The sequence below is a fragment of the Carcharodon carcharias genome, chromosome 2 (genome assembly GCF_017639515.1).
Source record: "Carcharodon carcharias isolate sCarCar2 chromosome 2, sCarCar2.pri, whole genome shotgun sequence".
NCBI lineage: Eukaryota > Metazoa > Chordata > Chondrichthyes > Lamniformes > Lamnidae > Carcharodon > Carcharodon carcharias.
Genome location: NC_054468.1, coordinates 191,076,994 through 191,098,741, shown reverse-complemented (window position 1 = coordinate 191,098,741; position 21,748 = coordinate 191,076,994). Strand labels below are relative to the sequence as shown.

The window sequence follows — 21,748 nt, the reverse complement described above, 5'->3', positions numbered from 1 at the left end:
TCAGCAGGTTGACTTTTTTAATCCTTACTCCTGAGGAATGCCCATTCTCCAAGCACAAAAGCCACTCATCATCCAATATCCCATCAGCATTCTTTTAAAACTTTGAGGGATGGGGTGTATAGCTTCCTAAGATTGAATCTCTCTCTCATCCATCAGCAATGTTTAAAGTTTTTTTGTTGAAACAGCCTTTTTGTCTACTTGGCCAGAGATGTTTCTCTGTAGTATGGGACAAATTCCTGGACAAAACTGGCACTAAATTGCATTCATGTCTGTATATACTTAATGGCTATGAGACAAAGAAGGTAGCACAGGGGAGAGTAGTCACAGAAAAACCAAATCATTACTGGTGCAAAAATAATAAGATCGATGAGGGCAGCAATTAAGTTACTGTTGTAGGATATCCCATAATTAGAGGGCTGGACAGGCGTTTTTAAACAAAACTTAGTCCCAAACAGTATGTTGCTTTCCACATGATAAGGCAATGGCAGAGTGTGATCAGTCAAAAGTTATAGTTCATGTCAGAACTAACAACATAGGGAAGAGTGGTTTTTCAGAGGGAATTTGAGAAGTTAGTAACTAAACTACAGAGTGAGGTGTCAAGGATAGTATTGCAGCATTACTCCTGGTGCCTTGCGCTCAACTCACCCAGGGACTGAAATGTTATAGGCATCAGAGTTTAGTTCAAGAACCAGTGCATGAGAGAAGGTTTCAGATTTCCAGGGCATGGGCAAATTCTGAGAAAGGTGAACGATGTACAGAAGGGATAGTCTTCATTTGCCATTGTGAGATTGTTAATTAGATAGTCAAGGCAAAATTAAATCTGCAAGTTAGGAGGTGTGGCAAACAAGGCTGACCAACTAGGACACCTGATGACTAATTAGGCTTGCAAGAGGTTAGCTGTAGATAAGGAAGACCTCAAAAGTAGCAAAGAAAAAGGGTAAAATACCACAAACCAAATAACACTAGAGAGGTTAGGGGGGATAGTAGTGAGACTTTGGGCATAGAGGCAAAGGAAGGAGAAAGAAAAATTATAGCAATGAGGAAAAGAAACGGTTTAACAACAAAGATAACCACTAAAATGCATGTAGACGAGAGCAATAAAGAATGAAATTAGGAAACTAGGAAATTAGGAAAATATCAAACAAGTAGACAGTGAGTTCAGCTAAGGGGTTAACAAAGGGATTTCTACAATACTGGTTGTACTTTTCAGAGCATCAAATTGTTTAAATCATTGAAATTGAAATCTGCAGACAGTTTAGGGAGATTTGGAGAAATAATAAATAGATAAAACTATAAAAGTGGTTTATAGGGGAGGTGGTGGTATAGTGATAACATCACTGTACTAGTTTATTGAGATCTGCAGAAATAATAAATAGATAAAACTATAAAAGTGGATAACCAAGTTACCAGGTTATAGGGGAGATGGTGGCATAGTGGTAATATCACTGTGTTAGTAATCCAGAGGCCCACACTAACGCTCTGGGGATATGTGTTCAAATCCCACCATGGCAGCTGATGGAGTTTAAATATAATTAATAAATATGGAATATGAAGCTAGTCCCAGTCATGGTGAGCACAAAACTATCATCAATTAGTACAAAAATCCATCTGGTTCACTGATCTCCTTACCCAGTCTGGCCTACATGTGACTCCATAGCCACATCAGTATGGTTGACTCTTAGCTGCCATCTGAAATAGCCTAGCAAGTCACTAAGTTTAAGGGCAATTGGGATACGCAATAAATGCTGGCCTTGCCAGCAATGCCCACATTCCATGAAAGAAGGGCAAATGGAATTATTGCATTTATATTGGGGGGCATTTAATGCAAAAAGTAAGATATTATGATGATGACTGTATAAAAATTAAAGCCCAATGATAGGGTGGGGCTGGAAATCTATGCTTAACCTTATATACTGACCTGTATTATTTGTTTCTGATGCCCAATGCCTGAAATAGGAAAACGTTCCATTTCCCAGTGTTAAATTCACTCAACCGCAGCAACTACAAAAACCCACATTTATACAACGCATTTTAATACTAACAATAACCCAAAAGCACTTCATAAAGATGTACCAATAGTGCACCCCAAGACAAAGAAGGAAAGATTGAAGGAGTGATTGTATCTTGGTCAAAGAGATAGGGTTCATGGAGGACCTTGAAGAAGAAGAAAGGAGTAGATTTACAACGGTAGTAAACTCCAGAGAATTGGACTAGAAGGCTTACAATATCTCTCCAAATGATTGGGTATAGGAAAGGGAACTGGGGGGGGGGGGGGGGGGGGGGGGGGGGGGTGGTGGTTGTGTGGTGGGGGGTGCGGTGGGGGGATGGCGCGAAGAATGGGCAAGACATTGGAGACAGAGGATCAGAGGTCCAGGGAAAGCTTGACTGTAGCACTGGAAGAGGCTACAGAGGAAGGGAAGGTCATCCATAAGAAGATTTAAAACAAGGTCAATAATTTTAAATTTGAAACACTGGTTGATCATGAGCTATATCAGTGAGGATGGGCATGTAGGGTGTTAATATTTAATTCCAGAAAGCCAGTTGGTGAAGGATAGAAATGGAGTCAATCTTTACACGCTTCTATAAGTACTTATCTAAAGTACTTAAACTTACATGTTACAAGCATACACCTCCTAACCAAAAGTTCATAGTTTCAGTCTATGTCTATTATATGGGTACAAGTGAATCCCCAGTTAATGCCCACTACCTGCATACAATTGAACATAATTAATATAGAATTAACAATAGATGTGCAGGACTTGGTGTGGGATAGAATATAAGCAGTAGAGTTTTGGGTAAGGCAGAGTTTTTGGAGAATGGAATGCCAGCAAGAAGAGCATTGAGGTAATTGAGTATAAGGTGACAAAGCTATGTCTGAGAGTTCCAAAAGTGTAACAGTTGAGGTAGGAACAGAGGCAGACAATGTTACAGTGGTGGAAGCAGGTCATTGTGCTTGAGAGGATATAGATTTAAAAACTAAGCTTGGGTAAGCAGGATACTGAAGTAGGGCAAAGCTTGATTCTGACACAATGGCTAGAGTTGGGTGAGTCTGGGGTCAGTGATGAGAGAACAGAATACATAGTTGAGGGTGAAGACAATAGCTTTGATTTTCCCAATATTTAGTTGGCCTTCATGAACACAATATTCACCCCAAAAGTTATATATCAATGGAAAAAAAGATTAATAGTAGTTGTAACAGCTAAGGTGATTGATAGGGCAGTTCGCTAAGTGTTTATAAATGTTACACTTCAAACCTCAAAACAAAGGTGAGTTCACAAAGGTATGTGGGACTGAGGGATGTGCAGCGTATGCATTTACATTACCTAAAACAAAATGCAGCATCCAGTGCACGTTTCTTCCGCCGACTAGATTGTTGTGACTCAAGTCTATAGGTTGGTAGTAGCATTAGGAGAAGATGTGCCGTTTTCCCATTATAATGATTACTTTTTAGTTTTCTCATATCTCCACTGGAATAATCTCTTGGATAGTTGTCATAAATTCCTTCAAAAGTAACAACAGCGCCAGTTAGAAAAGGCTGCAATGCATATTCCTGCCATCAGCATATTTCTTTATCTCAATAAGTTAAAAGGCCTTCTGAAAAATCAAACCAGATACCAAATTTCTTTGAAGTTAAAAATTGAAATGTTCCCCTGTGTCTTGGGTCCAGATTAGATGTTATAGTAACAAACATTTTATTTGTTGTGTTATGCAGAGGCTGAATTTGCCAATGCACCCTGGGTAAATTCCGACCATTCTTGATTGTGCAGGTGGAGGAAGAACAATTCAGTTTCTGAGAGAGAGGAAGGGCTCCAGAGCAAAATGGGATTAGTGCCATCTGTATAATTAGCCCCATCCTGTATGCTGATAAAATGCAACCTAAAGTAAAAGTCTCCTGCCCCCACCACCCCAGTCAGAGGTTGAAATGCTGCATCCTGTCCCAATGGTCGAGTTAGACCGTGCATAGGTACAGGTGGGCAGTCTTTGGTGGAATCTGTGGGAGATGAAAGACAGGAATTAGAACTGACAAGGTGAAAAGGTTCAAAATCATCTTTGAGCGGATGATCATATTTCATTGCTTGCTGACATCAAGTCAACATGAGTGAGTGTTATGTGTCATGTTGCTGTGTGATATCTAATTCTGTCACCATATATCTGGGAGACCCCCATTTCTCTATCTCTAACAGACATGCATTCAGACACTATACTGATCTCCAGTTCATCCTCCTCTGCAGTAGTCAGGGTGGCGAAGACTGGAGGGCCAGCCCCAGTTCTCCACCTCTCCCTGAGGTTCTGCTCTCTCTGCTGCTGCAAGGAGAGAAGAAAGAGAGTTTTGAGTCAGAAATATGGAATGGTTTAAGAGGGTGACTGTGAGGGATATGTGTAACATAGCAACAAGATGAAGGTTAGCGTCAGTGGTGGCTTTCAGATGAAAATGTGAGGAGGTGCCTTGAAAGAGAGGGCTGGATGCAGCTGTAAGATATGTTGGTCTGAGAAGCGCTGTGTCAGGAAAGGTTGGGGAAGCCAGAGTCAGAAGGTTGGCACTGGAATGTGGCATGCCACTCAACTTCCATCCCTCATGAAGTCACTGCATCTCTTGAGGCACTGCATCCATGAGTGAGGGACCAAACTCCTGCTATTCACTCCTCAGCCTGCTTGGTCTCAGAGACTGGCCACTTTGTCGGAAGAATATTTCTCTGTGGGCCTTAACTGCCACAGTATGATCCTCAATGGTAGTGGTGCCACCAAGGACAACAGTGGGACCCTTCCCATGGTGAGACTCCATCTGTACAGCTGCTGTCTCTGAGCTGACAGAATGGATCCATTCTAATGCCTGCCTGGGTCCCATTAAATAATGAGGTTTGAACAGTCAAGTGCAGATTGTCATTCCGCTTGCCTGCTCCAATTGATTGGGAAACCTGCAAACGGGATGCTAACAGAATGGCAAAGCCATGGCAAAGCCCACTCCATGAAGTTTTGGGTTCCCAACCCACTGCCAGCCTCTGCGAGAATGGGCCCAAAGATTAAAATTCTGCCTCAGGTTCTACTCTAAATAAATGCATAATGGAGGTGAAAATGAGGTCTCAGCCATGCTTGTACAGGTCAATACAGAAGAGATATTTCAGCTTGTGCCTAAGGAAATAATAACTATAAATAATAAGTCATATTTGCTGTCATATGTCAGAATTGAGGAGGTTCATTACTATGGGCAACGTTTCCCCATGCCTCCACGCCCCATCTCAACCCCTGAACTCAAGTAGCTGAGGACATTGTTGCCATCACAGGCGAGTCCAGCTAACTCAGTACAAACAAAGGATTGAAACTGGGAGCTTCTTAGCAATTAGCAGATATATCCCTTTAAGAACAAGATTTATCCCACACTAAACCAACAAAAATCAGACACATGCTGCACAGGGAACTGCAGATTTTCCACTTGACTGCCAATCGGTAATTGCACAGTATCTGCTTTCTTTTGTATTTGAATAAAGTAAAATGGGCTTTGTCCTGAGGTAATACCCAATATGTTGACACAATGATGGCAACAATAGGTACAGATCCAGCAATTACATGGTAATGAGGGGGAAGATGGTCCTGCCACTTAATTTCCTGTGCTTACATCCCACATCTCATTTTCACCGTACCCCAAGAAATTGATGATGGACCTTGCACCTTAAACCCTTTAGAATGGCAAATCTGAGGGTGCCTGGCAGCAAGGTAAAGTTGGGCAAAAGACAAATAGCCTAGCTTTTATTAAATTAGCTTTTCAGGTCTGGTGGTCCTTTGGCTGTTGTTTGCCAGCAGAAGTTCCTAATGTCAGCAATTAATTTGCAGCTACATTGCTGTTTCAGCTCTTGTTTCCTGGTACATGATGCTGTCAGGGGATGGGCCTATGCCAGAGGAGTAGTCAGCTCACCAATTACCACAGACTGCCATGTGCCTGAGCAAAGGGCAGCCAAGAAAATCAGCCGCATTGAGACCATGTGGACATGTAGCTTTATTTTCTTAAGAGGATTAATCACCCCAAATTTAAAAGGCCTTAAATGGGTAAAATTTGACATTAATGAAACAGCATGGTCAATGCTCACAATTCTTCAAAGGAGTGCCAACACAGCCAGCACCATAGGAAGAAACTCAAAATGCACTGAAAGGGTCACCGCTAATTTCTTCAGCTCTCCTTCAGTCCTGCCTCAAGACTCCCATTTAGACACTGCTTTAGAAATCACTTCAATAATTGGTTACGCAAATTAAAGCCACTGAAGCGCTTCAGTTCAGGAATCTTAAATTTTCACTTGGGTTTAAGTATTACCCTCGTAACTGAAATACTTTACTTAATTGTTAGAACTTAAAAGACTCAATGTAACATTACTGTGAAATTCCATAAATATGACCTAACTAAGGTCTGCTAACTGAAGGAATCTCTGGAATGCTTACTGTTTCCAGTAGCAAGATCCATTTTTCCAGCAACTGTAATGTACGTTACTGTAGTGCTGCACTAAATGCAGTGCTGCTCAAAATCCTGAATTCCAATGGCGGTCCTAGCAACAATAGGGAGAGGTTAAGTCAATGAAAATAGAGTTTTAAAAAGTACTAATATAAGTTTTTAAATGGCTCAGCCTCAGTATGGATATCAAACAAGTAAAATGTTAGTGAGTTTATGTTCTGGCATACAGTTGGTTCTCTTAAATATAAGAACATCAAAGCACTATTTTACATATACTGCTTTGGCAGTCATCCACTTTTGTTACCATTTTCTCACTGCAAGTTTGATTCATTCGTTTGGCTTTGTTGGAATATTTATGTCATGAGGAATTGGACAATTATTGTTTATCAAAGAAACAAGCCATATTAGAACAACAGTAGTAAACTAACCAGTCAGACAAGTCATCCCCATTAACATGAACCTTTGACCCCACTGTCACAAAATGGAAAAATATTTTTACAGTAATTATCTATTTCTTGTTTTAAGAAGTAGTTGTCACTGACATTGGAGAATGAATGTCCTCATCCCAAAGCAGTTGCAAGGAAAATATTTGGAGAACCTTATAAAAGTTCTTGGCTGTACAAATGATCTGTTTTAAAATCTATGTAAATATTGAGACCATTTATTTTTGATGTCATAAGAGTTCCCTCCATGGACTCTCTCTGACTGATCAGTATGTGACTAGGAAAGCTTTGGAGGCATTATTCAAACTTGATCCTTTTCCTTTAAGAAATCTAAACAATTTTAACGAATGTCTATAAAGGACACGGCTGCAGCCTTCTACCAACACCTCACAATCCAGCAAGAAGATAGGCTCAATTTTAACATCAGTGGAAACTACGGCCAGGATTTTCAGGTCGGTGAGTGCAGGCGGGTGTCCCAACGTCACTGCGCATCATTTAGATTTTCAGATTGGCGGGTGCGCAGCCAAGTCAGCTGCGCACCCACCGAACTGTCAAAGGCCTATTAAGGCCATTTAAATATCAATTAAACTAGTAAACTGAGCTGTCTGTCCAATCTTAAGGTTGGCGGGCAAATGAAGGGCCCAGGCTGCCTTTGCATTTTTCATGGTACCTCATCCACGGGCGGGATGAAGTTTCATGAAGTGTTTATAAATTGAATAAAATTTTTTATAAAAACTCATTTACCTATCCCAGCTCATGTGACACTGTCACATGAGGAAACATGTCTTAAATTTTTTTCTTTATTTAAATTTTTAAAACTTAAACTAATCTCCCTGAGGCAGCAAGAAAGAGCACAGGACCCGGCTCAGGGAACCCCCACCGCCTGCACAGGGAGCACTCAGCGCTTCCGGGCACACGTCACGCTGGGCAGGCCTTAATTGGCCCGCCCACGTAAAATGGCAGTGCGGACCTGATTGGGGGCACCGATCGGGTCTGCGCCTGCCCCCACACAACCCCCCCTGACGGAGGGAAAATTCTCCCCTATGAGTGATGTATCATGATCTGGATCTTCAGACATTGTTTTTAAAGCTTCTACATTAGCTGTCTTCTTACTTACAAGCTAGGGGCTACACAATTCTTTCCTAATCCGAGTCCAAGTGGTAGTGAGTGATCAATTGTGCCATAGTCTTGCAGTGCACATTATGAATATTTTGCTATGAAGTCCATTCAAGTTTACACTGATAATAAAATTATAGCAGGTGGCATTGGGTTTGTTCCAATGTTATTTTAACTAATACATTACTATAGAAAAGCCAGCACTGTGGATAGATATCCCTACTATAGAAAAGCCAGCACTGTGGATAGATATATCAACCAGCAAAACTCACAATGGCAAAGGTAAATGACAAGATCTTGTGACAGACACAGGACCAAAGAAAATTTTACAGTGAGTCACAACACACATAACTGAAGCTGAAACCAAGGAAATCCAGAACCAAAAGAGGTGCCATTGCCCTTGACAGACAGCATGAAATGTTGTAAGAATTGTTATATTATTTACCTGCAAATCTGGCTTCCAGCTCTTCACTCTTATTTGGTATAATATAATTATTTGATGGCACGAATGTGCAACATGGGCAATGTAGACTTATCTTAAACCCAAGGTTTCTGTCTGCAGAACACAAAATATTGAACATTTTAATACATAGCATAAATGCACATTTTCCAAAATCCAAAGCAATACTCTCAAAATATTCTTTGGACAATATTTGGACAACATTTAAATAGAAGTTGAAACGATAAAAGTTTACCTCGATGGAGCAGCCATTCATTAACTGTCTCAGTAACATCAAAGGACAGCCATTCCCCTTCTGTTCTCGTTCGCACAACTTTACTGTCAATATACCGCTGGGATGGAGATGAAGGTTCTTTAGATTTTAGAATCTGAGAATAAGAATGTAATAATGGTGAAATTTTTTTGACTGCATCAATGTCAACCAAAGACCACTACTACTTTTGCTACTAATCAGAATTTTGATGCAAATACCACTGGAGTGGCAATAGATAGATGCTGGCAAACTGATAGCCAGTGTCATCTTCATCAGGTCATTGCAAAACACTTCTTCCGACAAAGTACGCCGGATGTGGCAGATGGACTCAGTCAGGAAGTTGGCTGTGCACAGAAGTAAATCAAATGGAACCTTTTTGTAGAACTAAATTGAATCTAGGAGGCTCTCAGAGTAAGAGATCTAAGGCCTGCACTAGAATTGGCCCTCAGCTAACCTCATCTTGCCTTTTGAATATCAAATACCATAAACATGGATAGGAAAGCAGGATGGGGAATGAAATTCTGAGCCAATAATTGAAATCTAATCCAAGGAATAGTTTTATCACAATGAGTAGTGGAAAACTGGAACCATCTCTGCTAAGAGGCTATGGATATTGGGCCAATTCAAATTTTAATGACTAGGATCATAGATTTTTATCAGGCCACAGTACTGCAGGATATAGAGAAATGGTGGATAAATAGAATTGAGGTACAGATCAGTCATGAACTAACTGAATGCTCCTGTTCCTGTTCCCTACCCATTACTATTGTATTTTACAATCTGACTGAGCAAAAATGGAACTCAGTGGTTCTGACTTTGATTCATTTATTGGTTGGGTTTATTTATTTTCTCATTAAGGCGACACCACTTTTCTCAGGATATCCAAAACTCTGATATGCTTGGCTCAGTTTAGACTAAATTGAATCATGGTATGCGTTCCCAACATTACGCCCCCTCCTGCTGATAGGGCTTGTGTCCTCTGCCATGGATTAAAAGCACAGTGGATCCATGCCTTTAACATATTTCCTAACTATTTTATTCATGTTGTTCAGTAAATGCAAACATAAAGATCCATCTGTGCATTGAAGACCTTCCTGCTTTGCATCTCCCACTCAGGTTGCAATCTATTCCTGACTTCATAATAGATCTTATGTCTGTGATTGTGGTTTACAGTTAACATTTACATCTCTACCATCTTGAATATACCACAAATTGAATATATTCACTGAAGACCTTCCAAGATAGTACAACAACATGAGGTCTCCTTGGTGACACAATCTGTGGAAACCACACACAAAACATACTTTACTGGGAATTCAGTTATGAGTGGGCTGTTTTGTATAACTTTTCTACTAGAAAGAGTTATGAGCAATGTGCAATACATCACAGATCATGGTATATCAGATAATGTTATACTGGGGGATGATATATCAAAGATGAATACGACCCATCTCGTTCAATTTTACTAGCTGAAATCCAGGTGTATTTTTTTTTAAATCTGGACAGTTTCGGCTGTTTACCATTTGCAGCAAAATTGTAAACATGTGTAAAAAGAATATATTTATAAATCAGTATGAACGGTAACATATTCCCCTGTCATCCTTTGTACATTGTTCAAAGTTGAAGTACTCTTTGCACAGGAGGAAAAGCTACTGTTGCCGACAACTGCAAGACAGATAGCTCACTTGTTTTCAGTTTTTTTTTTCAGGCCTCTTTACTGCAGCTTTTCCTTTCCTGGAGGGTGTATGAGCAATAAAGCAGAACCCAGCTACCAAATTATTACAAGCATTCAGCAAGCCAAGCATGAGAACTAAGGTCCAGCACTATAGTTGGATATTTTGACTTTGGACTAATCCAGCTATTAATCTGCACCTGATTCTGCTATTTTATTCAGAAGTCAGAATAAGCAGACGCTATGGATGGAAATGAATGCCCTCCCTAGTTTATTAGGGCGGGAGGGCGTTTGGTGGGGACCACACCGCTTTCCCGTCACCAACTCGATTAAGTTGAGTGGAAAGTGTCATGGATGGTCTTCCTGCCTTGCCGCCAATTGAGTTTGCCCACTTAAGGGGCTTATCCCGTCACCATTGATATTCAAACAATAGCGGGTGGGGCAGTTGCCACGCGGGAACCCCAAAAAGCCCGGCAGGGGTCCTTCATTCAAAGGCACTCAGTGTCTGATCAATGTTATTTGCATTGGGAATGAAGCCCACTGACAGTCACCTCCCCAGTCCTTGCTGCTTACCCCAATGCCTCCCTCTCCTATGATCCTCACTCCATGACCATCCCATCTGTGGGTTAGGGAGAAAAAAATGCCCTTTCAAGTAGTTTACTCTTGTCAGGAAAACAAATTAGTTTTCACTGAATATTCCTCGCTCTCCAATCAAGAGCACCCATTTACATTGGATGTTAGAGATTTTGCTTTGGATTCGGTACAGCAGCAATTAGTTATTGAGAATATTATCAACATTGCATGAAAATGTTTTTGCAAAGTTGTCTCTCGAGGTTTTTCCTTCTGGCATCGAATAGGAATTTTCTAGGACATTTATACACCTTGTGAGAAATACTGTTAATTATTTCAAACTAATTGTCAATTATTTGTTTTGTGGCCCTGAGACTTTTTACATATATCGAGGGCAGAAGAGTTTCTCTTCAAGAGATTTCCACCATGGTGCACAATATTTTGACAGAATAGCACTGAACATCCACAGGGATTCAAGTCTTCTGCTGTAACTCCAAAGGGTGACTGGCAGAACTCAATGAAGAACTGGCTGCTCTGAACCTCTGCTAGTTTGGGGAATCTTCTTGTAAGCAACAAAACTTTTCTTCACAAAGCAAAAGTTGCTGGAAGGGGTGGAGGGGAGTGGGAGGTGGAATGGGGGAGCAGTTGCAGCAAGAGACAGGGGCACCCTACAGCAGGAATTTTCAGTTTGCCAACTCATTCAGCAGCCTGCCCAGTTGTGGAGGCTGCCATGTCAAGTGAAGTAAGGTACACAGGCCTTCCGATGGGCATATTTATAAATGGGCCCAATGAGAGTCAGCACAGGAGGACACCCATTGGTGTGATCCCAGCATAATCACTGGGATCACATTGTGTGACCAATGGCAGTTCATAGTGCAAGAAATCCAATGAAAATTCATTCCCCAACCCTCAAACCTTTGCTTTAGCAGTCATTATTGAAAAATCTTTAAACCCCTGACTCTTGTCTCATAAGGGTCAGAGTCCTTTCTCATCAATATTGTTTGTAAATTATACTAAATTATTATTTCTTTTTGTCCCATTAGTTTTTCCTCAACATGCCCTTTTCCATCGATCTGTCACCCTGAAAATCTCCAAGAGGTGCCAGAAACCATTGCAATGAGATGTGATGGACAAGAAATTCATTCTAAATGTACCATGTGATTGTCTTAAAATAATCCATTTTCAGTGGCATCACACACATGGGGCTGAATTTTATGGGGTCTCTAGGGACAGACTGGGAGGCGGGGCATGGGCTGCAAAGGGAAGTGGAGTTGAATGTCTATTACTTCTCCGAAGCCATAGAATGTTACCAGCAATGGGGCAAGTGGGGGACCACCTTTCTGCCCAGAGATCAACTGAAGCCATTAAATGGCTAATTAAGGGTCTCTTTCTGCTACTGTTGGCATTTTAACAGTGGCTGGTGAGCCCTCTGCTTTGTGGAGACACCGCCTGGTAAACCCTGATGGCCTCCCTGTGGGCTTGGAGGTGGTAGTGGAGAGTGGGGGGGGGGGGGGTGGTGGTGGTCTCCTTTTCAGGCGCTCTGTGGCCCATTGAGGGCCCCCAAACAGTAATGGGCACCTCCAATGACAACACCATTACCTGCCCTCACCAACCAAACCCAGCACCCTCATTGAGGCCTCTCCCCGCTCACCAATTTCTGAGAATGGTGAACATGCTGCTTCTCTAGGCTGGGTGCAGCGAGTGCAATTATGAGTGGTCACCTCTGCTGGTGCTGCTGATGGGACAGAAGAGCTAACAGGCCTCCTTAAAGAGACTAGAGTCCCCAACAGCACCTAATAACTAACTGCCTGACAGCCTCAGAATCCAGCCGGGCCTCCCCAAAAAGGCCAAGGCAGGGTTGCCCTCTGTTTTCCGGCCTGCCGTAGGGGTTGCTCTGACAAAATCCAGCCCATGGAGTCAAGACCATGCTCAGTATTCAGGCTTAGCAAGGTTAAAGATGGGGAGATAATTGGACTTAGGGGGAGGGAGGAGGGGGGATGAAAATGTGGGAGGAGGAAGACAAAGAAAGAGGTGAGTGGAGAACCTGGAAAGAAGTGCGGGGGAAGAGGGGAGAGGAGGAGGGTGTGAGATGGGCAATGGAGAAGATAGATAATGGCAGAGTGTTGGATGTGAGCAGAGATAGGAAACGTGCCTCTTCAAATTAAAGCAATGGGGATGGAACAAAGGTAAAGGGATAACTGCAATTTACCTCTCCGAATATTTAAAGGCTATGTAGGGGAGATGAGCATCCATTCATTCTTCAATAGATTTGGATTTCAACTCAATGGCTATCAAATGCGATGAAGGGGAAGTACTAAATCAGTCCAGTTGTGGCCTGCTGTACTTGACACAGCACGACACATAACTTGACCTTCAAGAGTGTCACCAATAGCCATAATACCAACATAATGTTACCATGTCTCACCATTTGTAATAGTATATAGATAAACATATAACAGTTTAAAATACCTGCTATATCAAACCTGGTTACAATTTAAAGTTCTGTGTCATCACAAGACATGCCATAAATCAATTCTGCACTGTTATAATAAATCTGGGGACAGAGATCAGGGTAGGCATTATTGTGTCTCCTTTATCCTGTGTTTCATAAAGGTTCACATTTCGGACTTACTCAGAAAAGAGTTAAGGTGCAAGCACTGGTCACAATCATGAACTTCCTAACATTTAAAAGTCCTTTAAATTCTCCTGGGTTTATTTTCTCCCTTACACTTAAGCAAATTAAATGGTTAAACCCTTTGAAAGAAGGACATTGTTACTGGGTCAACATTATTCCACTGGCTCCTGAGTGTGTTCAGTGAGCCACCCATGTCATGGATAATCCTGTGTAGCCTCTGACACTAGAGATCTTGGGCTTCTCCAAGCTGGGATAAATGTCCACCTGACCACAGAAAGGCTGGGCAGAATTTTCAGATCAGCGGGTGGGCACGATCGGTGGGTCCAGGATCAACTGGAAAACAGGCCGCACCTGCGATCAGCCCACGACCACGATTTTGTGCTGGCTGACCGATTAAGGCCCGCCCAGTGTGAAATATGACTTCCCAATGGTTGGGAAGGACAAGGCGCGTGAGTAGGTGTGTCATGCGCAGAGTCCAATGACGACCTGGCAGGCAATTCAAAAATGGCACAGGCAGCCCCTTGAAGGCTGCTGGTGAAGAAGCATACAGTCTACATTGCGGAGATGGTACTCATGGCCTCAGCAGCGGCTGGAGACGCCAGGCGGGAGGGCAGGTTGGGTGGGCACTTGGCCCCTCGCATTTTGGACAAGTGCCTCGACGTGCTCCTGGAGGAGGTGGCTGCCAGGAGGGACACCTTTGTACCAAGTGACGGAAGGAGGCCACCACACCTGGTGAAGAAAGTCCGGGAGAACGTGGCAGTGCAGGTCAGCAGCCATGACGTGGTGCAGCACACATGGGAGCAGTGCCACAAAAGGTTAAACGACCTGCTGCGCTCAGGAAGGGTGAGCACCATGTTGGCATGGATCAGTATGCAGAAATGTTAAGGGCTGGCTGTACTTCATGGAGCTCAGGGGTGTTAGGAGAGTCTGAAAGCTAACTGTCAATGACGCCGGAGCTGGACAAGGGGATGAGCCATGGCTGCTTAGATGGAGTGTCTTACGGCTCAAGAACCACAACCCAGGAGTGCCCTGCAAGGTGTTCCTCAGGTGGGGTCGGCCAGACTGCAATGGCATTGCAGGTAGAGAGTGAACTAATCAATGCTCCTCTGTCCTTTCAAGAGAACATGAGCCATAACCAACTGGAGAGGTCACGGACAGGTGGAGGCTCACCCAACCTGCTGCTGCTGATCAGGTTCGAGCAGGATGCCCTTGAGCTGGAGAGCCAGCACACTCCCAGTACAAGCGGCGATGGAGAGGCTGGGGTGTCAGATGAAGGTAAGAGCATAGGGCACAGAAGTGAGAGTTTTGGATTGTGTAACCATTCTAGTGTAGTCTCCTCATTGATGGGAACCTCAAACCTGGAGTCCCCATTGATCATTGAAAGACGATGGATGATGCAGATCTCCATTATCTCACCAGGGTGCCTGGCATGCACAGTGACAGTGTGATGACTTTAACTAATGACATGTTGTTGTTCTCCCTTCAATTCCCCAGCTGGCACCCAATCGCAGGACCCCAAAGGGCACTCCTGATGCCAGAGGACCATTGGGCTTCATCTGCACCTGCGTCACACCCGCACTCTGAACCAAGCAACAACACAGATACCAGCACCTTGGTGAGTGTCGGATCGTCGGCTACATTGTTAGTGCGCATTGGTAAGGGCACTTCACATTCGCTTGAGGTGCAGGCGGAGACAGAGAGTGCCCATGGTGCCGGCAGTCAGAGGACTGCTGGAGACCAGAATGATGCTGGGTCAAAGGCAGATGATGAGTCTCTGGAATCCTCCATTAGGCAGCAGATGCTGGAAGACCAGCAGGATTTGCGGGAGGATCTGGTGGAGATCCATGAGGGTCTGTGTCCCATGGTCTCTGTTGTGGAAGAGTCCATGCGGAGCATAAGCACTGCATCGACCCTCATGGCCGAGTGCACTGCCTACTCCATTGAGAGAGTGATGACTCTCATAGAAAGGCAGCTCCAGAGACAGAATCAGGGGTTCCTGGGCTGCCCTCACACAGGCATTGACCTAAGGTGGTCAGTGCCAGTGTGGGAGATGGATGAGGCACCCGGTATCCCAGCTAGGTGCCCATCCATCAATGGCGAGCAGTGCATTTTGGACATCCTGGATAGAGGCGGCAGTCCTGGCATGAGGTGCGAGCAGTTCTTTGGCAGCCTAGCTGAAGGACCATTAGATCAAGGCGTCCCCGGTGTCCCTGCCTCCCTGGAGGTTACAGAGCTCTGCCTCCACTCCCTCAATGTTCTCCTCAATGTGTTCCTCTCTGGCCTGTGGAGCTGCTTCAAGCTCCTCTTCCTCCAATAGGTCCCCCCAACCTTGCCAGTGTCAGATTATGGAGAGCGCAGCATGCAACTATGATCAGTGACACCCGCTCTGGGGGGGTACTGTAGTGCACCCATGAACGGCCCACACATCGGAAGCACATCTTCAGAAGACCTATGGTCCTTTCTACCACCGCCCTTGTGGAGGCATGGTTCCTATTATAATGCTGCTCAGCCTCTGCTCTTGGATGGTGGAGAGGCATCATGAGCCACCTTTTCAAGGTCCCTCTGGGACACCCTGGCCCACTCCTCCATCACCCCTAACACCTCATCCCCTTCCCACAGCACCCTCTCGTGCAATCGCAGCAAGTGCAACACCTGCACCTTATCTCCCCCTCCTCACCGTCCAAGGGCCCAAACACTCCTTTCAAGTGAAGGTCTACTGCATTCACTGCACCCAATGCGGTCTCCTCTACATTGGAGAGACCAAACGCAGACTGGGTGACCGCTTTGCAGAACACCTTCGGTCTGTCTGCAAGCCTGACCCAGACTTTCCTGTCGCTTGCCATTTCAACACCCCCTCCTGCTCTCATGCCCACATGTCTGTCCTTGACCTGCTGCAATATTCCAGTGAAGCTCAATGTAAACTGGAGGAACAGCACCTCATCTTCCGATTAGGCACTTTACGGCCTTCTGGACTTAACATTGAGTTCAACAACTTCAGACCATGAAATCTCTCCTCCATCCCCACCCCCCTTTTTCATCCCGCTTTTTTCCATATTCATTTTTATTTTATTTTATTTATTTACTTTTCAATTTTCATTAATTTTTTCCCTCCACTTATTTTCATTATTATTATTTTTTACATTTATTTCCATTTTCATTCATTGTTTTATCCCCAGCTTTTAGCTTATTTTCGATCGTTCTTCCCCCACCCCCAATAGGGCCATCTGTCACTTTTCAGAGTGCTTACCCTGGTCCGGCTATTATCATATTTTGCTTCCTTAATGTCACCATTAGCACCTCCTTTAGCCAGTACAACCACATTAACAACTCTTTGACCTTTTGTTTATGACATCTTTTGCCATCTCTCCTTTGCCTCCACCTATCACTGGCCTTCTAGCCAGGTACACAGGTTCTACCCCCCTTAATCAGTATATATTTCACCACATCTCTACCTGCCTTTAGATCTGAAGAAGAGTCAGACGGACTCGAAATGTTATCCTGTCTCTCTCTCTCCACAGATACTGTCAGACCTGCTGAGTTTTTCCAGCATTTTTTGTTTTCTTTTCAAGGGATAGCCCTTGTCACCCAGCAGCTATCCATCTAGTCGGGCTGGAGCACTCTAGAGCTTTGGCACCCGGGAGTGTCTCAGGATATAAGCGTCATGAGCTGCCAGGGTACCTTGCACAGACTTGCAGAATCTGCATCTTGTGCTCACACACTACCTGCATGTGGAGTGAAATCCCTTCCTGTTGATAATGGCACCCAACTGACCCTTTGGCGCTTTGATGGCCACATGTCAGCAGTCGATTGCACCCTGGACGTGGGGCAACAATTGCGCAAAGCCTCTGGCTCGCTCAGCCTGGCTGGCCTCATCCATACAGAAATGAATAAACGTCATTACTTGCCTGAACAGAGTTTCTGTCACCAACTTGACACAACTGTGGACAGCTGATTGGGGCATTCCACACAGATCCTCCACTGACCCCTTGGAAAGAGCTAAAGGCATAGAGGTTGAGGGCCAACGTGACCTTCAGAGCCTTTGGCTCACACAGCTGGAGGTGATCTCAGGCTCAATCACCTGACAAATGAAGGTCACTGTCTCCCTGGAAAGGCGGAGCCTCCTTTGGCATTGCACCTCAGACATATTGAGGTAGCTGCTTTGCTGCTTGTAAACCCTGACAGCAGGATAGTGGCATCTTCTGCGGTCCTTCTGCCTTGGCCTACCTGCTGGCCCTGGCCCCCTTGTGCCTGCGCCTCTCCTCCCACAGGTCCCTCCCGTGGAAGCTGCATAGGGACACCTGACCTCCTCTCCCTTCTGCCCCTCTCTCCCTCCTCAGAGGGGGTGCCTCCAGTGGAGAGCACAATCCCCAGTACCAGGGTTACAGAAGGTTGTCTGATACCTGGAAGGATCCACACAGTCTGAATCCTTCGGGGGCCCTGGAGACACCAATAAGTCCTGAATTGAAGCCTGGAAATGCTAACAATGAAACCCGAACAGAGATGAAGCTGCCATGTACCAGTAAGCAACCAGCAGCAAACTATCTCCAAACCCCTCACTACTCACCCTGGCCAGGCTGCTGACCCTGTTTATCCAGCACATGGATGAGGTTTTGCAAAATGGCGGCTGGCCACCTGCCCATTTTGACCGAGTGACGAATGTGAAATCATGCAGGCAAGGTGAAATCTTGCTCAATTACCTTTTTAAGGACTTAACTGGTCTCTTACCTGATGGCGAGTGCGGCTCCGACACCCATGCGCGCCCACCAACCGAAATATCGCGTGAGCGCGGGGTGATGTCGGGACACTCGCCCAATGTCACCTCGCGCGATTTCACGTCTGATCGGGCTGGGCACGCACCCTCTCGATCAGTGTAAAACTCTGCCCACTGTTTTGGACCATTAATGTAGATGACTTTAAAAAACACCAATGAATGTAAAGAGTTAATACAGTGATTCCCAAGATCTCTTAATAGAAGAAAAATGTGACTTCAGTGTAAGCCTGGTTTCTATTTCAGCAAGCATGGCATTTGGTATATATCGGTAAACACTAAGTGCTGGTGTAGCAAGATTTATGTTGCCTGTACCTCCCCACGCCTGCCTCGCTTATCCTATTCTAAATGTCTTACCACCCAGTGCTATCTTCAGTTGACCAGGGAGAAAAAAAAATCCCTCTCTATTTTAAGCCTTAAGTCATTATAACTCTCCCTGCCTGTCATTCTCTGACTCTGTTCTTTCTTTTCCTTTCTTCACAAGAAGAGATGGAGAAATATGAAGCACATTTCAAGTACAAGTTAAATAATGGAATATCCAACTAACAACTGATTCGGCATTTTTTTGGAAATTGAGAAAAACATCTGGTAGGCAGACAATGTCTGCTGCAGGATCGGTCCAACAAACCACGGTTCATTTTCTTATTCAAGAATAGTAAATAGAATATCTGTACATACAGCTGACGACTAAGGCAAAAATTTTAAGGGAAGTGCAGAATTCTTTTCTAGCTCCAGTTTTTCTTCCATTCACTTTTTTATTTTCCATTTCCTCTCCCACAGTCTGTTCCAGTAAAGCAAAATGGATAAGTGCACACACATGCACATGGTTAAGTATAGCAATTTTTTCTTAAATGCTCCTCTCTTTTTTTAAATAACTTTGTGCAGGAAACTATGAGGAGCGGAAAAGGAAAAGAAGAAGTAAATGCCTTACAATTTTTTTAAAAATTTGTTCTTGGAAGAAGTAAGGTGATACTGCTGGCAATACGATAGGGAAGAACCCTCTGAGCTTTATCTTCAAATGGGTTTCAGTCCATTTATTATACTTTCCATCATTGAATTTGTTCTCTGATCTGGAAAATATTCTGAACATCTCCTGAGAGACAGCAGAACAATGGACTGACACCGATATGTGGGGAATGTATGTGTAAAAAAAAATCTTTAATCCATCTCAGAGGCACAGGTGTTTGGTAACAGATTGTATGTTTGACATAATGTAACAGCTATAACTGATAGTCCAGGAGAAAGGGGATGTAGGATACAGGCTAGTACTAATTATTAAAAGCTTAATTCCATCAAAAGAATTGGATAATATGAATAATACACTTCAGACTCCAGTCAGTTGCCACCTGTGGGCCTGCCGTCCAATTACGGGTGACGGGCAAGCTCTTGATGCTGTTGGCCCAATCAGAGGGCTGACAGCCCTGAAGCCTCAGCAGCGCTACTGGGAAAGGTGGTCACAGCTGAGGAACGCAAGGGACCTTGGGCCTACAGGAGGTAGTTAAAAATAATTTTTTAAAAACAGGGGTCTCTGTGAGGGAAGGGAAAGCCCTTCGGGGAAATCTTCAGGGCCGCAGGGACTGTCTTCCCTGCCCACAGGCCCAAATTTATTCCTTAAAACCTTCCCTGTCTCAAGCTGCCACTGGGAGAACATCCCATTTAGCCAGTAATCAACCCATCCCTGGCACTGTAAAACGGTCCATAATTGGGCCTTTATGGAAATCAACTACCTGCGTCCTTGAAGCGGCAGCCTCTCCATTTCTGTTCCCACCATGAGTACATTGCCCTGATGGCAGGACCATGTCAGGGAGCCAATCTGACATGGCTCCCTACAATTTTAACGCACATCCCTTGCCTTCCAGCTCACTTCCTGGGGGCCTGCAAAATCCTGGCCTTGGTGATTTAGAGAGCAGATATCATCAACAGGATCACTTTGCAGAAAAGAAGTCCTCCATCACTGGCTTAGAATGGGAAAATACAAGCATTTAAATACATTAGATCACTACAAAATGTAGAGGATACACTTCTACCAATATCTAAATGTCTGTATTTGTAGCCTCCCTATGTATCGAGAAAATAATCACCAAACAGAGCATTCAGCTTTCCATGCTGCACTTTATTAATATAACTGAAATACAGTGCATCACTGCCTCACTCCCAGTTTGCAGAATAATATGTAGCATTGTAGAGTAGGCAGTAAGAGCTTCTTTAAACATATAAAAAGGAAGAGAGAGGCCAAAGTGAACATAGACCCCGTGGAGAATGAGGCTGGAGAAATAATGATGGGAACCAGGAAATGGTAGAGGAGTTGAATAAATACTTTGCTTTAGTCTTCACGGTAGAAGATAATAATAGAATTCCAAAAATACTAAATAATCAAGGGGCAAAAGTTGGGGGGGTGGGGGGGGGGGGGGTGGTGGGGGGGCGAGGAAATAAATACAATAACTATCACTAAGAAAAAGTACTAGGGAAAATAATGGGCCTAAAGGCCAAAAAGTCCCCTGGACCTGATGAGTTGCATCCTAGTATGTTAAGGGAAGTAGCTACAGAGGGAGTGGATGCACTGGTAGTAATCTTCCAAGAATCCTTAGATTCTGGAAAAGTCCCAGAGGATTGGAGAAAGGCCAATGTAACACCTCTATTCAAAAAGGGAGACAAAAAACAGGTAACTACAGGCCAGTTAGCTTAACATCTGTCATTGGGAAAATGTTGGAGTCTATTATAAAGGATGTAATAGCAGAGCATTTAGAAACATAGGGCAGAATTTTCTGCCTGTTGGGTGGGTGGAGAGATGATCCCCGCCGGAGAAGCAGGCCCTGCCGCCATTTTACATGGGCGGGCCAATTAAGACCCGCCCATCGTGATGTCTGGTGGTAAGCACTATGCGCTCCCTGTGCGGGCGGGGGGGGGGGGGAATTCCCCAAAAGCGAGAGTGCGCTCTTTCGCGCACACACATGAAAGAGCACACATCTCCGTGAGGCTAAGTGCAGCCTCAGGGAGATCGCTTACACTTCTAAAAATATGAAAATTAGAGAGAAAAAAATTCCCTAACATGTCTCCCTCGTGTGACAATGTCACATGAGATGGGACATGTTCATAATATATGTTATACGTTTATTAATCTTTTTAAATCCCTACATGAAACCTCATCCTACCGGTGGATGAGGTTTCACGTTTTTTCTATTTGCCGCCGGGGCTCCTGGCCTACCCGCCAACCTTAAGGTTGGACGGGCAGGTCCTTTAATTGTATAATTGATCCTGTCAATGGCCTCAATTGGCCATTGACAGGTCGGCGGGCCCGCAGCTGATTTTGCTGTGCTCCCGCCTTCCTGAAAATTTAAATGGGCCGGGATGACATCCGGGGTTCCGCTTGCGTCATTTTATGCATCGGTGAG

General features: G+C 44.1%; 1 protein-coding gene across 1 annotated transcript in view; it reads right to left on the bottom strand.

The window, feature by feature from the left end:
- LOC121269664 (transforming growth factor beta-2 proprotein-like) overlaps positions 1-21,748 on the bottom strand; it is an 87,829-nt gene that overhangs the window by 7,683 nt on the left and 58,398 nt on the right. The window contains exons 4-6 of the mRNA XM_041174454.1: positions 8,694-8,826; positions 8,444-8,554; positions 3,324-3,501 (exon numbers count right to left, since the gene is read on the bottom strand). Of these exons, the coding sequence (XP_041030388.1) occupies positions 3,324-3,501; positions 8,444-8,554; positions 8,694-8,826 (422 nt within the window). The remainder of the gene's footprint in view (positions 1-3,323; positions 3,502-8,443; positions 8,555-8,693; positions 8,827-21,748) is intronic.